The following is a 17,310-nucleotide window of genomic DNA, read 5'->3' as shown; positions in this document are numbered from 1 at the left end:
ATGTCAAGTCAAAACTAAATAATGATCAAGCGGCAAATATTACTTGTTCTGTGGTGGCAACTGGCAAGTGCCCTGTGCCATCTGTCAAATGTCAAATATAAATTATAAACGCAAGCCGTCCGCCGTCGTGAGCCCGTGAATGTTTATGTTTGAAAATAAAAGTTTTAGCATAACCTGAATATTATTAAGCTGACTTTGTAAATCAAATTTCCAGCCTTTTGAAATGGGTGACGGTTAGTATATATTATATACAATAAAATTTATTGATTTATCGCGTAATATCCCATAGAATTATGATTGCTATTGTACCTACCTATATTTTTCTTTTTCCTTTTCATTCAGAGGACGTTATACGCAGACGATTATTGATTGATGGTGATGGTACTGGTGATGATAGGAGGCTTAATGTTTTGTTGAAGACACTAATCAGATGGTGTAATGCTACAGACGAAAAACCAGAAGACAGGTAACCTTACCTACCTTTTTGTGAATTGTTGTATGATGCAATATAACTTTTTGTACATTAAAATATATGATAATGTATACTTACTGTATAAAAAAAATAAATATAAGTTTCATTGTTCCTTGTTCTAGCAAAACCACACATGATCGCATGTTAGCACAACTTGCACAATGTGAATTTGCTGTAACAAAATCTCAGCTTGGTACCGAGATGATGACAGCAGAACTTAAAAGTTATGAGGATTTATCGAAAATATTTGAAAGTGGCATAGAGATTGCGAAGAAGAACATAGAAAAGAGTAAAATTGATCTGGCCCAAGCAAAGACTGTACGCAAAAATAGAATAGAGTATGATGTATTAGCAAAAGTTATAAGTGAACAGCCTGATAGGAAAGAAACATTGGATCAATTGAGTACCCTAAAGAATGAATTAAGTACATTGGAGACGACAAAACAGCAGTTAGAAAGTAGATTGGCATTAAGAAAGAAACAATTCCATGTGTTAGTGACTTCAATACATCAGTTACAAGCCTTGTTAGATGAACCTGAAGAATTAGAATCCATTTCTGATGATGTAGAAATGAAAGAATCAGCTATGGAAACTTAAAATAATACTTTTTATAGTTTTATAAAATTTATCATAACTCTGGAATAATAAAATTAATTAAATGTCCATATTTGGTTTTATTTAGAATTTTAGTTTAGTTTAACCTTTTAGGATTTAGGATAACCTGCACTTCGAAGGCGCCTGCAAAAGCGATATATTGTCATAGCCGAGTGTGTATCAAATTCTGCTTCTCTACCAAGTTCTGGTCACTATTTACTTAATGAAAAAATGTTGTAAATAAAAGTTGTTCCTCACAAAACAATATACAAAAATGGTCTGATATGATTTCTTCGTAAAATAATAAAAAAAACGTTTTTTTTTAAATATAAATATCTCTAATTTCTGAACATTTTCGATCATAATTTTTATATTTCTACGATAAAAAGTTTCTGGACTAAAGTTGTAGAGAATTTAATTTGCAGCAAATAATGTTAGCAATTTTTTTTAATCAGATAAATAGTTCAAGAGATATACTTATCGTAAAAACCACTTCAACCGCTATATTCAAGATGGCGGCCGTGGGACAAGAGTGGTGACCGGGACCCCACAAACTAGGTTTTGGCTTCACACTAACTCCCCCCTACATATCAAACAAATAAAATTGCGTCCTCTAAAAAACGCAAGGTTAGACCTAAAAAATGTAACATTTCAATGGACCTATTTTTTGGAATAGGCTGCATGCATTTGAAAACCAAATCAGAACCGGTACATCCGTTCGATAGGATACCACATTTTTTTTTATAATTAATAGGCAGATCCCACTTGACGGGAAGCGGCGATGTGGTCTACTTGGATGCACGTCTGCCTAGAAGAAGCCTGTTCACCCTCGATTTGAAAAGGTCCAGATTGTATTGTGCGGGAAATATGGAGCTAGGGAGAGAGTTCCATTCCTTAGCCGTTTTCATTAAGAAAGATGACTCGAAGCGACGTGTTCTAATAGGAGGGATATCTACAACATAAGGATGGAGTCCCTCGCCACGTCTCGAAGTGCGGTTGAGGAATGGAGATGAAGGGATAAGGTTGTGCAACCCGTACGCACACTCACCGAAATGTAACCTATAAAACACCGAAAGACATGCCACCTCACGACGATGCTCAAGGCTCAAGAGACGAGACTCGACTAATGAAGGGTTGTTTATTATACGTTTGGCACGTCTTTCGATCGAATCCAAAGCTCCAAGGTGGCATCTAGCTGCGCCTGCCCACAAGTGACTACAATATTCAACACAGGATCGGACTTGAGCTTGGTAGAGATTAAGAAGCTGCCTAGGTGTGAAATATTGTCTATAACCTTGTTAAGGATTCCGAGCTTTTTAGCAGCTAGATGGGCCTTGGATTCGATAAACTGCCCGAAGTTGGACGTTAAAAAATACACCACATACAATATATATTTTGTATTACAGCTCAGAAGTTAAAAATGTAAAAAGGAAATAATAGGTAATCAAAGTAGGTAGGGAACTGTAATTATAATACCTAGGTACCGATTGTAATCATAAATAATTTGGAAAATCCAAAAGTGCACGCCTCATATTTTTTTTTTAATAAATATTTATTAATTATTATTTTTGTTTATTTAATAACAATTAAACCACATCGAATCAGACCCTGAAAAATGAAAGGGTTCTATTCCTGAGCATACTCAAGCGTAAGAGAAAAAAAAAGACTCGATTAGTAAAGTATTTCGGTCGCTATCGTGTTAACAAGAAAAAGGATCCGCACATACAGACACACGGACGTCCAAGACAGAACTTTTTTAAACTGTTTTTTAACTAGTTTAAATAACAAAAATGACATCAAAAATATCATGAACGTTAAAAATAGTGTTTTTTCTTAATATGTGTGTGTATGTATTATCTTACAAGTGCAATGTATGATACATAAAGACATTTTAAGTTTGAAAAATCAGATGTTTTGCGCGAAGTGACAGTAGTACCCACCTCAACGCTTCGCTTATGAGGCGTGCAAAAGTTACTGTTTAAAACTAGGTCTTAAAAGTAACGAAAATAAAGGACTAAACGATTATTACATCCAAGATTAGAAGCTGTCCAGTCATTACAAACGAAAGTTCAGCTCGTTAAACCGTAGCGCAGCGGCCGTAAAAGAAACATTTATCGTGTGTCATGGTATAATAACCCGTCTCTACGGACTTACACCTAAATACAAAAGCGCTTTTATGTACACAAAGTAAAAGGTTACACGACTCAAGGACGACCTCCAAAGAATTTACATTTCCTAAATGATAAATGTACACAAACAATATAATTCTTGAACTAAGTACATAATTTGAACGTATGATGAAGAATAAGATATTATCAATAATATAAGGTAGCTTTTCCTTCACAGCTTTGCTCAAGCGGATTTCACGTTTTAATTTTGAGAGACTTTCCGTTTCCGCAAGAGAAAATTATTATGTTTGTGGTATCAAATATTAAAATCATAGGGCAAGCCACAGCAAGCATTGAGATAGAGCGCAAAAAAATCTTTTTTTTTTCGGACTTTATATCTATTTTATGCATCATACCTAAATTCATAGTTATGTATCTAGAAATTTTAAAATTCAATACAGAGAGTTTAAAATTAAACTATATTATTATAGATACTACCATATTAAGAAAAAAATATACACACGTTTAAATAGTAAACTTTTAGACTATGCGTTTAGTTCCGTTAAATTATAGAGCAGTAACTATACCTAGAGCTAAAAGTTGAAGGTACATTTTTTTATTAAAAGGTATTAAAATAAAAGTGTTATACTGCAGCTATTAGTACCAATTAGGAAAAAAAAACATTATTTACAGTACTATGCTTTACGTGTCAGGTTCTGTGCACGTAATGTATACTTAGCTACTTTTTTATTTTACAACCATACTCAGAGGAATACAGTGCAACGACATTACTATATTGACTTAGGAGAAGTAAATAAATAAAGTATGATGTAGAAGTCCATATATAAGTAAGTTTACAGCGCAGGTCCTCAATATCACTAAAGTGTATCGTGCCGTCAAAACCGCGACGCAACTCGACGTGAATAGACTAGCGCGTCGAAAGTCTAACTTTTTACCCGCGTTTTTCAAATTAGAATGCCTTCTTGGTGGGACTATTTACATTTCAACCGTCAATATAATAATAAAAGGAATCTCGAAGAGGGGCTGTTTCAAATAGCTTCCCAAACGTGTAATATTTTGGTGAAAGTAAACAATACGAACAATATAAATCTGACTAGGAATGACAGAAGCGACGAGTACGGTTGTGCTGGTCCACCTAAGGCAAATAGTTCGATGCAAATCTGCGTTCCGAAGTTTAGAAAGAACTCCATTACGGCCGGCTGCAATCCAGGATTGTCGGTAATGAACCTTTTAATAAATATTTACAAAATCATAGCGCTTCCATAACGTTTCATTTGCATTTGTGTCTTGAAAATTCTCAAACTACTATGTATAATAATTACCTAACATTAAAATAATTATGGCACATGAAAGCTCCGTAATATCAAATTTGATACGCACTAATTAATTATTACTTACTTCATAACAATTCTTTTAGAAAAAATATAATTACAAATACATTGTACGCTCCACATTTTGTATTAAATATTCATACATAGGTCGCAATATTAACATAAATTACAATAGAAATATGATTACATTAATCAAGAATATTAAACCCATTAAATATAAGTCTTCAGGTAGGTAAATAAGAAAGTTGAATCACGTAGTTAAAATGATGACTATGCATTTTCTGAAGATGAACATTATATTTCCCTAAAATCGCGATTGTAGCGTTTCATATTTAATAGATACAATAATTTATAAGTTTTGTATGAATAATGATTTATTAAATAGAGTTGTTTCTTTTTAATATAGAAACTGAATTTTATTCTCACTGCGAGGACATTGGCCTCTAATTAGGCCATTATCCACTACGTGACAAGTGCGGCTTGACTCTTGAGGATGTTACATATTATATCACATTTATAAGTTCTAAGGCGATCCTCACACTGCCCCGCATCACGCTGCATGTTGCATGTCGAAGCACCTACGCGCGTTCCTGCGGGAGTGCCGATCTGCATCATCGTGCGGGTTTTTTGCGCACTCACGCGCGTAGGTGCGTTTGTAGATTCACGCACGGCGGCTCTCATTTATTCGCCGTTCTCTGTGGTGGTCGTACAATACTGAGCATCACGACGCGCGGCACTGCGGGATTCGGTGTGCCATACCTTGCGTCTCGCCCCGCACCTACGCGCGGGGATGCATGTTTCTCCGCGTGTATGCGCGTGATCCGCATGTACGCGCGTGGTTGCATTTTCAGTGTGTTGGACTGTGCGTGTTTTCTATACAAACGGAGATACTTACAAGTAACGTTAAACATGCAGTCACGCAACATGCAGCGTGGTGCGTGGCAGTGTGATAATCGCCTAACACATGCCGGTTCAATGATGACGTTCACTGTTTGGAACAGTGATAGTTTGATTAGTGTGCAGCTAGGTAAATTCAAAACTTGATTTAGGTATTATAGCGCTCTTTGTGGAAATCCTCAGCTGAGCTTGAGCTACAACGGCTCCACTACGATTTTCATAACTATTACCTACTCCCTTGAAAATTCAAAATCTGTGAGCTAATTAACTCTAAATAAATAAATTATAAAAGTTTTGCTCATTACTAGTAGGCATATTTAGATATAATAATATCTATCTAATGAGCTTAATTTTTAAACTGTGCTTCATCATTAGCAGGGTAATAACAAAAAAAAGTAGACAAAAGGCGCGGCAAATATTTTTTTTATGAAATACAAATATATTAAATAAATATAAATTAAAAAAATCAAAAGAAAAACAAGCAATTGTATAAGTGAAAATGTGCAGCCGAAATCAATGTAGATTGCTGTTGTTGATTTTAAAAATAATAGCGCATAAATTATTGGCGTATATTCTAGGTGTTTCCAATGACAAAACTTTTTAAAGTTTACTGAAAATAGTCACACCGCGGTAACCTTGAATCAAAACCTTTGCAACAAAACCGTTCCATCAAACTATACAACCAATAAATGTCTTCAGTGTAAAAGATGCATACGCGCGTGAGACATGTGCAGCTTATGTTTATTAGTCGGAAATAAAGGATATTTCAATAAAGACATTCTGAAACTGGTTTTTTTGCCCGAGGCCTGTGACAGTCTTCATAGTGTCGGCAAAAACCATTGCAAGCTGATTCGATTGGAGGTGAACAAACTGTTTTCAATATTAAAAGGTTTTGGTCATTTTGTTGCGTGCTAAGTTAGCGATTATATTATATCGATTTTAGAAACAACTAGCCGCTGCATAGGTAAGCTTCGCCCCGCCGTGCGACCTTGTTCCAATTATTCACGTATTAGCTTTGGGTTTGTTGTTTTTCGGGCATGCCGCGAATTTCACGATAATAGTTTGTGGAAACAACGGCGGTGCAACTTCGACAGAATTGCTCATATTTTCCACGAAGCTTTTTAGGGGAAAGATTCCACGAAAATCGTTGTGCATTGTTTTGATTGATTAATTTATGGATTTACATTACATATAAGGGTTACATATTAAGAAACAATATAGAGAGTTACATTTTATAAAATGGGCATAAATGATAAAAAGTTGACAAAAGTTTTAATACGTTTACAATACCTTCAAGTTGATAGAACATCAGAATTTTCCTTTTAGTTTGTTTTGTTCAGACAGTAGAGGAAGGTATCGTTTACGGGAATTACGGGCTTGGCTGTATTTTTAATATTAAAAGCGTTCGTGATCGTGAGTAATTTAAATTGCTAGACAACATATTTTACGTTTTGATATACCTATAGGAATCATTATAAGATTAACAATCTGAGCAATTGATATGATCCTATAACACTTTTTGTTTTGAATAAAAGCATACCGAAGGACGAACCGCAAATACGAATATAATAAGTTTCGAATTCGGTGGCAAATAATATTATTTTCAATAAATTTTTCATTCGATGACTTTTTTAAAATATTTTCTTTTTAAATAATATTTTAAGCTATTGTGAGAAGATAATTTGAATTAGGTCGTCTCTTAAGTGTAAGTTAGTTAGTAGCTTGGCCATCGGTAGCCTAGCCGTCACCCATAAAGCAGTTATTTAATGTCGTGGCCTAGTTTTACAATCGTATCGCGTATCTACGCGGCCGCTACGGTTTTCGTAGCACCGTAGACATTACCTACGATTACACGTAGCGAGCTTAATTTCAGCACCTACCTACAGTCTACACAACTGCAAAACTTGTAGGTAAGATTTACATCTTACAAGATTTTCATATATTGAGCTTCGTTGGTGGGATTGTAATATTTGTACAATCATTCTATTGAAGAGCCCTCCCTCTTAGGCTACATCTCAGCTTACCAACAATGCGAGAACTATTCGGTTTATTATTGACTAATAAAATAAATATTAAACCTAAAAAAATTGAAGGTGTCATACAGATTTTACTAAATATATATTATGATTGAAGACGGTGCTTATGGCGCAGGGTTAATTTTTATAAAAATAATCTACATAACATTTGCGTCATAGTAAGTATATAAACAACCTTCATATTATGCAAATGCTTTACCATGCGCTAAAATTCAGTCACCGCACCGGTGACAAATTAATTTATGTAATAATTTTTTTCATACTCAAGCCAACCTCACATCGATTTCACGTTCAACGGACACATGAAATAAATTTTTATTTAATTGAACGCACATTTATTATTAATTACTAGTGGTCCACCCCGGCTTCGCCCGTGGTACCTACATGTTTAAACTATCCTATCTCTCAAGTTGGATCGAACAGCGAACTGCACATGGTGTGCGAATTTTAGTATACATAATCGGTTAAGTGGTTTAGGAGTCCATTGAGGACAAACATTGTGACACGAGATTTATATTAAAGATTTAATTATTAATAGCATATATATATTAATTAACTGGTAAATTTTATTCATAAACTTTTTATAGATTCAAATTAGCTCAGCTTATCTCATAATTTAATCCCAGCTTATGAGACGTTTCTGGTAGTTTATCTGGATCTTTATAATAAATATATGAATTATTTGTATAAAATCACTACATAGTATAAAGCGAAGTCGCTTTATCTGTCCCTACGTCCATATATGTATGCTTAAATCTTCAAAACTACGTAACGATAAAGTGATTAAAAAGGAAGTTTTTAGTATGTAAATAATTTAATAGGTTTTAGACAAAGCGGGCGAAGCCGCTGTCGGAGAGCTAGTATTTTACTATAGCAAAAATTACAGTTATTTACCATAGCAAAAAGTACTAGTTATTTTATTCAGTACCTACTTATGTGTACCTATGTATAGGAATGAGTTAATTTATAAAATATTAGCGGTCCGCCCCGGCTTCTCCCGTGGTACATATTTACGTTTTCTCTACTTAAGAACCATCCTCGTACTTTAAGGAATATAATAAAAAAAGAATTATCGAAATCGGTCCACCCGTTCACACGTGATGCCGTGACAACGCGCAACGGGTTTCATTTTTATACATATAGAATATAGAGCGTTAAAAGTAAGTTACAGAACAAAAATCGCAAATATACAGTATTGACGTTTTTGACTAAAGAATTATTTGACTTAATTAGTAGTAAGGTATATAAATGCTAATTGGATCATGAGATAATTTATTATTCTCTTCTGACGTGGGGATTTCTAATAATAAGCTGAAGAATTAAGATGATATTATCATAATATGTAGGTTCTCAGTCATTATATAAAATTTCTCAGTTTATATAAAATTCTCGTGTGTTAGTCTGCATACTCCTCCGAAACGGGTGGACCGATTCTCATGAAATTTTCTGTGCATATCGGGTAAGTCTGAGAATCGGCCAACATCTATTTTTCATATGTACCACGGGCGAAGCCGGGGCGGGCCGCTAGTAAGTTTATAAATAAGCTTATTTGTCAATTTGCGCATAAATAGGCTTCGTTCGTATTAACTTCTTATAGTTATTAGGTAGCTGATTAAATTCTGCTGTTGTTAAGAGTTTTTTCGTATTATAATTTCTTTGTATTATTACATTATTTTATAGGAATGGGTAATAGAAATCCTATGGTGACGAAAGAGACGATAACGATCCCCATACAATTTAGAAGGTTCAGTGTAGACATGGTGTAGACAGTAAGAGTAAGAGTCAATTAGTCGTTAGATATTTTAGGAACTCTAGACTTAAGTGTCCAAAGAAAAAAAAATTATGTAAATAAGAGATTTTAATACTAGTTACAAAAATAACTAACGTCTCCGTTTGTACAGATTTATAATATCTACAAAATCGTGGTTTTAAATGTCAATGCCTCCTGAAATTCAATTCATATTGCCGCCCACGTGTTTTTTTGTCTGATTAAATCGAGTGGTGTTCCCCGGCAAACACCACAACGAATAAACCGATAGAACTATAAACATTGTTTATTCGTTGTCTTTGTATCTGATTGGTTTGGCAACATGCCAATTTTCTTGAGAACATAAATTTCACACATTGCTATATTTATAACTTAAACAATTTATATTTTAACTGAAGAAAGGCATGTTAATTCTTCAAGAGTACCTACTCCGTATTATTATTTAAATTCCAAAGTTTGTTCTATATAGGTATTCTATATAGATAGGCATACGCTTAACTTGACAAGGATCAATAAAACTCCTCATCTACAAACACAATATCACGGAGTTATCTGTTATTTGTCTCAATTCGTAAGGATTGCTTACGTAAGATACTTTTGGCGTAACTGTAACTCAAGAAAAGTAATTTAGTTTATGTTTATAAGTCTTTGCTTCAAGTATATAATATTTATTATTTTCTTTCGGTAGATACCTACTCTATATCTGTTAGTTTAAAATGTCACACGTATTTCTCAAATATTTTATTATAAATCGAAAAGATGTGTTCATTGAAGACCATCAAATGTAGGTGAGGTAGGTACTATATAGTACATACCTAACTTAATTATTTTTATCTACATTTACATGTATAATGTATCCATGTCAATAATTTAAAAGTTAAAAATTTAAAAGATAAAAGTGGGTCTCTATTTGTTTTATGTTTACCTCATTATATATAGTTTTATGTTAACCGACAGAGGTGCTCGAAGTTCGTCTCTTGCCTGAATTTTGGTATGATCATTGATCATAATATCTATACGACTGTAGTCATGGTAAAACAATTTCAAATACTAGTATCGCAACAATTAATTCGGTATATTGCATTGTAATAAATGCCTTGTTTTCATGATTAGATAATATAGATATACATACTTATTAAAAAAATCACATAAAAAAACTTGTGTATTTTGAACTGGACAAGAAAAATTTCATGTCTTATTCCTCTTAAATATTTATAAAATGATTTTTTAAAATTAATTGTAAGAAATACGTTTTCGTCAGATATTTGATTTCATGAGTAACCGTTGAGATAATACTAATTTTGATTTATGTAGAATCAATAATGAAACGAACTAAATGTACCGAGGTGATCGTTAAATTCTCTCGTGTCCGATGTCCCTGACCAACGACCATGTTCAATAAAGTTTTACGATTCCTAATAACTCGTGTTATAGCAGCCTTCGAAATCTTATCAAATACTTCAAACATAATATATCTGTATGAACATTCGGTACTTTAAAGTTTGCATCATATTGGATTTGCAAAATGCGTTTCGCTCACTAATAATTTTTATTCGCCAAAAGATTTAATAAATATAAAAGCAGAGCGCCATTTTCTATTAAATATCTTCGATATTGGATCAAAACGTACTTGTTATTAGAATACTTGCATAAGATAAGTAAGTAGCTCTACTGCGGAAATATTTTTTACTATGAGGCATTTAAATAACGTTTACCACTGAAATCGCTGTTAAAAATTCCATCGTATCCATAGAAGTCACAATTTGAAATAAATACATGATTGCTCTAACTTCTTTTAATAATTTTAACCTAGTTACTCGATTTATAGGTGTTCATTGTAAACCATAATGGTTTTATAAACACGAATCCATACTCCAAACACGAATCATGTATATTATGGCAGTAATTACAAGCTGAATCGATTTACCATTATATTGTCTATCATTTGTTTATCTTTTTTATTATCAATGAATTTTCATCGAGTTTCAACACGATCGTAAATTTTGTTTACCCTCGGCGTAGCGTGGTTACCTGTATACCTACGAAAATTCTCCAAGTATACTTTATTTCGGGGAAGGTTTTGGTAACAACTATCTGACAAACATAACATAACGTATAACCATTGAGGTTATGAATTGCAATAAAATCTATATCAAAAATGGTGTTGTTTAGTGTCCAATGTTAGAACTTAGAATAATATACGTAGCTGGAGAATGATCCTTTGATTGCTTTGTAAATTTCAATACACCGAATTCTCAGAATAATGTAATCATATTCAGTAAGCATATCAAATGATATACTTACTGAACTACCATTATCACCACAGCTCGAACTTTTAAATTGTAAAATTCAATGTTTGCAAAGTAAACAATCGGCTATTTGCTGTTTGTACATTGAAAAATATGCATGCAATGTGCAAAATATGCAAGAAGCTCAGATAGAAGAAGCAACGAAGGCAAAGCGCATTATTCTGAGCCATATACTAGTCCATTGAATGAATCCCTCCAAGGGGGGTCTAGAGTGCGTGAGTTAGTAACGTAAGATGTTTCTTCGGAAACATGTCAAGAGTCCCTAGGTAATAAACATACTAAAACCCCGGGACACTAGGAGGAGCCCCGGAGTGGGGGGAGGGCGGTAATGGGTCCATTTTTTCATTTTTCGCTTAAATCTCAAAAACGGTACATGTTAGAGAAAAACTTTCAAGGAAAAGTTGAAAGTCCATAAAATTATCTACAAGTTGTACCTAAATCATTTTTTCCTATATCCTACCGTTTCTGATTTATACGCAGTAAAAAATGATTTTGGCTCAAACAATTTCCCTATACTACACATCAATCGATCAAAAAATATTTCTTTCTTCCAAAAAACTCAAATGTGCAACTTGTGACCGGTACTGATAGATTGCTCTTAATTAGGTCTATAATTGGTAAAATAAACACATTCCTCCATGGAAGCCTTTAGGAGGAATCGATTGTCAAAATATTATATTAGGGCAGTTTGAGTTACTGAACTTGATCTTTTTATTTTTTTCTTGCAAAAAACTCAAAAGTGCAACTTGTGACCGGTACAGATAGATTGCTCATAATTAGGTCTATCATTGATAAAAATACCAGATTCCACCACGGTGGCGGTTACGGGGAATTGAATTTTATTAGGATAGTTACGATACTTGAACTTTTTATTTTTTTTTCTTCCAAAAAACTCAAAAGTGCAACTTGTGACCGGTACCGATAGATTGCTCATAATTAGGTCTATCATTGATAAAAAAACCAGATACTACCATGGAGGCGTTTAGGAGGTATTGAATTTTATTAGTGTAGTTATGATACTTGAACTTTTTAACTAACTACCCTAATAAAATTCAATTCCCCGTAAACGCCTCCATGGTGGAATCTGGTATTTTTATCAATGATAGACCTAAATATGAGCAATCTATCTGTACCGGTCACAAGTTGCACTTTTGAGTTTTTTGGAAGAAAAAAAATAAAAAGTTCAAGTATCGTAACTACCCTAATAAAATTAAATTCCCCGTAAACGCCTCCGTAGTGGAATCTGGTATTTTTATCAATGATAGACCTAATTATGAGCAATCTATCTGTACCGGTCACAAGTAGCACTTTTGAGTTTTTTGGAAGAAAAAAATAAAAAGATCAAGTTCAGTAACTCAAACTGCCCTAATATAATATTTTGACAATCGATTCCTCCTAAAGGCTTCCATGGAGGAATGTGTTTATTTTACCAATTATAGACCTAATTAAGAGCAATCTATCAGTACTGGTCACAAGTTGCACATTTGAGTTTTTTGGAAGAAAAAAATAAAAAGTTCAAGTTCAGTAACTCAAACTACCCTAATATAATATTTTGACAATCGATTCCTCCTAAAGGCTTCCATGGAGGAATGTGTTTATTTTACCAATTATAGACCTAATTAAGAGCAATCTATCAGTACTGGTCACAAGTTGCACTTTTGAGCTTTTTGGAAGAAAAAAAATAAAAAGTTCAAGTATCGTAACTACCCTAATAAAATTAAATTCCCCGTAAACGCCTCCGTAGTGGAATCTGGTATTTTTATCAATGATAGACCTAATTATGAGCAATCTATCTGTACCGGTCACAAGTTGCACTTTTGAGTTTTTTGGAAGAAAAAAATAAAAAGATCAAGTTCAGTAACTCAAACTGCCCTAATATAATATTTTGACAATCGATTCCTCCTAAAGGCTTCCATGGAGGAATGTGTTTATTTTACCAATTATAGACCTAATTAAGAGCAATCTATCAGTACCGGTCACAAGTTGCACATTTGAGTTTTTTGGAAGAAAGAAATATTTTTTGATCGATTGATGTGTAGTATAGGGAAATTGTTTGAGCCAAAATCATTTTTTACTGCGTATAACTCAGAAACGGTAGGATATAGGAAAAAATGATTTAGGTACAACTTGTAGATAATTTTATGGCTTTTCAACTTTTCCTTGAAAGTTTTTCTCTAACATGTACCGTTTTTGAGATTTAAGCGAAAAATGAAAAAATGGACCCATTCCCCCCCTCCCCCCACTCCGGGGCTGCTCCTAGTGTCCCGGGGTTTTAGTATGTTTATTACCTAGGGACTCTTGACATGTTTCCGAAGAAACATCTTACGTTACTAACTCACGCACTCTAGAACTTTTTATTCAATGGACTATACACATAATAGGTATTATATTGGATAATTTAGAATGTGTGACGTGAATGCCTCCGAGGGAACTGCCTTATATAATGATATAAGGAGATCTTGTAGAATCTGGAATATGACCTTTAAGTGGCTCTATTGGATGCACTTTGCAAGGGAATATAGGTCATGCAATGCGATAACTTTACTAACGTTCGAGGACAATCCAATCCAAGTCCAACTACTTGGCGATACTGGGAGTGGTTTAATAAGAAAGTAAATATACATTTAAATGTATTTATACGCTTCGATTTTCTGTTTCAAGAATAATAATAAATGGTTGTAACATGTAATGGCGATTACAGAAAATCACTAAGTTTTTCTTTGATCATTAATAACAACGATTATTAATTACATATATACAACAAAATGCTTTCAGGAAAGTAAAGATGAAATGAAGTTTATGTGTTAAAAGAAAAATATTCATTTGTAAAATTACCTAATAACGACGTTCAATATATTAACTGAACCCTGAAACTCTAAAAAACTAAAATATTAACTGGGCTTACTTCTTCACATGCGCAGTAATTATACTTTCTTAATAGGTACGTCTAATAGTTTATCAAAACAAAAAAGTGTAGAATGGCTACCCTACTTGCACATAGACTCGTGTACCGACGGCTCCACCACACGCGATGTCACTTGCTCAGCCGCGACATTATGTCAACGAAGCAATTGAATCATAGATTGAAATGTTGATAGTCAACTATCGAATGGTTAACCTTAAAATGTCGTTCTTATCATGGTATTTTGCAAGCTACGAGTTTGTTAAGGAATTTGTATAATCTAGGTACGCGTTCCGCGGTTTCACCCGCGAGGCTTCGCTCCTATTGGTCTTAGCCTGATGATACTTTCTCGATGAATGGTCTATCTAACACCGAAATAATTTTTCAAATCGTGCCAGTACTTCCTGAGATTAGCGCGTTCAAACAAACAAACAAACTCTTCAGCTTTATAATATTAGTACCTAAAGATTATAATTTATAAGATATTATTCTTTACTAGTGAAAATAACAAATTATAGTGTTCCATTCCTATATTATGTGTAAGTAATAATTATTATAATTAGTCCCCCAAAATATAAATGTCTTATGAATTTGACTAAAGTTTAAAAAAGCTCTATCGGAGAACTTACAATATCGAAGAGTCTATTAAGTATTATTATTTATTTGTTCTAAATTAATAGGCGTCATATAAAGATGCTCCATATTATACGGATAACATTTTTTTATTCGTATATTAATGGCTGTTATGCCTCATTAAGTTTAATGATACTGCGATAAATTGCTTACATAAGCGAAATTATTGCGTATCCCATAAAAATGTTTGATGTTTCAGAAATTTCACGAAATAGCAAAGTATCACGCGATTTTACGATTACCGAGACCTTTAACGACATTATGAGATTGTGATTTAGTTATTTCATCATAATCGTATAGTTTCTTTTTCACCGAAAAATCGTGTACTTACCTACGCAGTATTGATACCTACTAGATATTAAGTATAAAACTCTATCTTAATATTGAGCTTATTTTTAAGGCAAATTTGCCAAGGTTCTTTGGCAATTGATGCATGATAAGCATATCTATAAAAATGACCAGTTATTGAAAATATAAGAAAAACTCACTGTGACTGAGTCTACAGATAACATTGTTATTATTTTGCGTGAAATAAAAAAAATACATGACGCACAGTAGCTATAGGTTCTCGAAAACCTTTACATTTGTTATTTTTTCCACATGAATATAAAAAAAGGTATATGAAAAAGATAAGCTTTGAACAATGAACATATTCAAAGGCATGCTCTGTACTATTCGCTGATATGATATTGAGTTGTACCGCGGTTGATGTATTGACAGCTTCCAACCGTTGCGTTGGCGTAACAATGACCGCTCAACAAAAGATTTCCAAGTGAAATCAAATAATTTCTTTATTAATATTTCGAAATGAAGCTTTTATATGTATTTATGTAGGTAGATATTAGGATAGATAATTTTAAAACTGACCCTTTTAGGTAAACTTTCGTGTCTGTCGGTCCGTTTGTCGCAGAAAATTTGCTACAGAACACTTTTTGCTTTTCTGTGACCAAATTACATAAAACAGAATTTGTAACGTATATAAGGTATCGGGATTCGGGAGAGAAAAATATTATTACGAATAAATGTTTTTTGCAAATTAGGCACCACCTTTCGTATGGCATTATCAAAGGCCCTAGGAAAACCTTTAAGAAGTCTTGGTCTATAAACGAAATAGCGTCAGTTATGGTATGCTAATTTATTGCACATTTCCACTGCTATTGTCCATACTAATATTTTTAGAGACAATATTTGTAAAGCGTTTAGAGTTCAACTGAGGTTTTAAAAACATTTACACTCTTTCAAGGGCCAGTGAACTTTTGTTTGAACGCTTTGTTTTTTCTTGGGTATTGTAAACATAAATTTTGTAGCGTTTTTGATATTCAGTTAGTCAGTTGTATTAATATAATTCATAGTAATTTTTCATTATCTAATGGAAAACTTGAAAAAGATTTAAAGCGTTTTTATTTATTGAGTACCTAAAACAACAAATCCATATAGAAAAATACAAAAAATATATATTATATTATCCTATACCTAATGTCGTTATTCAAGATACATTTTTAATGAACAAACTTATTCAATTACCGATCAGCTATCAAATATGTAATAGTAGATGATTAAAGAAACCTGTCTTTACAGTTCCTTTATCAATCATTGTCCTAGATTCATCAATTTTGAGCACATTAATCATGCCGTTATTTACCTAATTTGTTATTAAACGCGTTGCCATGGTAACGTCGCAATAACTTGCTTATTCAAATTATAAGTACCTACCATCTAGGTATAAACATGGACCAAGTATGAACCAGGTTTATATAAAGCTTAATTGCATTGAATAATGTCATCATTATTGCTGTAACGACATGAAATCATAATTATTTTACAATTCATCGCATCATTCTCGTCGTAATATCAATTTCGTACTTAGTTACAATGAAATATTTACAGAAAAAAATTATACCTAACATAACAGAGAGTAGGTACACATTTAAAAATATGGTGCCTTCATCGTAAGCAATATAGGTAGTGCGGTGCCATAAAAACAAACATCATTAAAAATGTACAATAAATTGATGATGTTAATTGTTTATATTAATTAATAATGTACGTAATTTCATTTATGCAACACCAACTTGACTCACCGTGTAGCTTGAGTAATTAGTCTATGCCGTGTAGTTTCTTGAATATACACTCGCAACGAACTAATAATATGATCGTCGGGGTTGTTAAAATATTTAGGGCCTGAGAACGTTCGTTACAGCTTTGCGGTCCTGAATTTCGAAAGAGCATAAACTACGAG

At 33.2% G+C, this 17,310-nt stretch overlaps 2 protein-coding genes across 3 annotated transcripts in view; both read left to right on the top strand.

The window, feature by feature from the left end:
* Positions 1-96: 96 nt before the first annotated feature.
* Positions 97-1,137, top strand: thoc7 (THO complex subunit 7). Its single transcript, XM_090109483.1, has 3 exons — positions 97-233; positions 343-466; positions 595-1,137. Exons 1-3 carry the CDS (start codon positions 224-226, stop codon positions 1,067-1,069), a joined length of 609 nt encoding a protein of 202 aa, XP_089965609.1. The 5' UTR covers positions 97-223; the 3' UTR covers positions 1,070-1,137.
* A 2,997-nt stretch (positions 1,138-4,134) lies between these two features.
* The window catches only part of LOC149902772 (5'-3' exonuclease PLD3-like), a 95,489-nt gene continuing 82,313 nt past the window's right edge, over positions 4,135-17,310 (top strand). For both annotated transcript variants that reach the window (XR_016457476.1, XM_090109512.1), the window contains exon 1: positions 4,135-4,413. Coding sequence is in view for 1 of the 2 variants with exons in the window: in XM_090109512.1 (XP_089965638.1) it covers positions 4,150-4,413 (264 nt within the window). In the remaining variant the exon portion in view is untranslated. The remainder of the gene's footprint in view (positions 4,414-17,310) is intronic.

This window comes from Colias eurytheme, chromosome 14 (genome assembly GCF_061535395.1).
Source record: "Colias eurytheme isolate Ceu_HAF_F1 chromosome 14, ilColEury1 Martin Lab GWU primary, whole genome shotgun sequence".
Taxonomy (NCBI): domain Eukaryota; kingdom Metazoa; phylum Arthropoda; class Insecta; order Lepidoptera; family Pieridae; genus Colias; species Colias eurytheme.
The sequence above is the reverse complement of the archived record's forward strand: the minus strand, read 5'-3'. Positions and strand labels throughout refer to the sequence as shown.

What these genes read in the sequence shown, in the direction of transcription:
- thoc7 (XM_090109483.1), top strand. An exon ending in GACGAAAAACCAGAAGACAG is followed by an intron (nt 467 to 594) that starts GTAACCTTACCT and finishes TCCTTGTTCTAG; the next exon opens with CAAAACCACACATGATCGCA.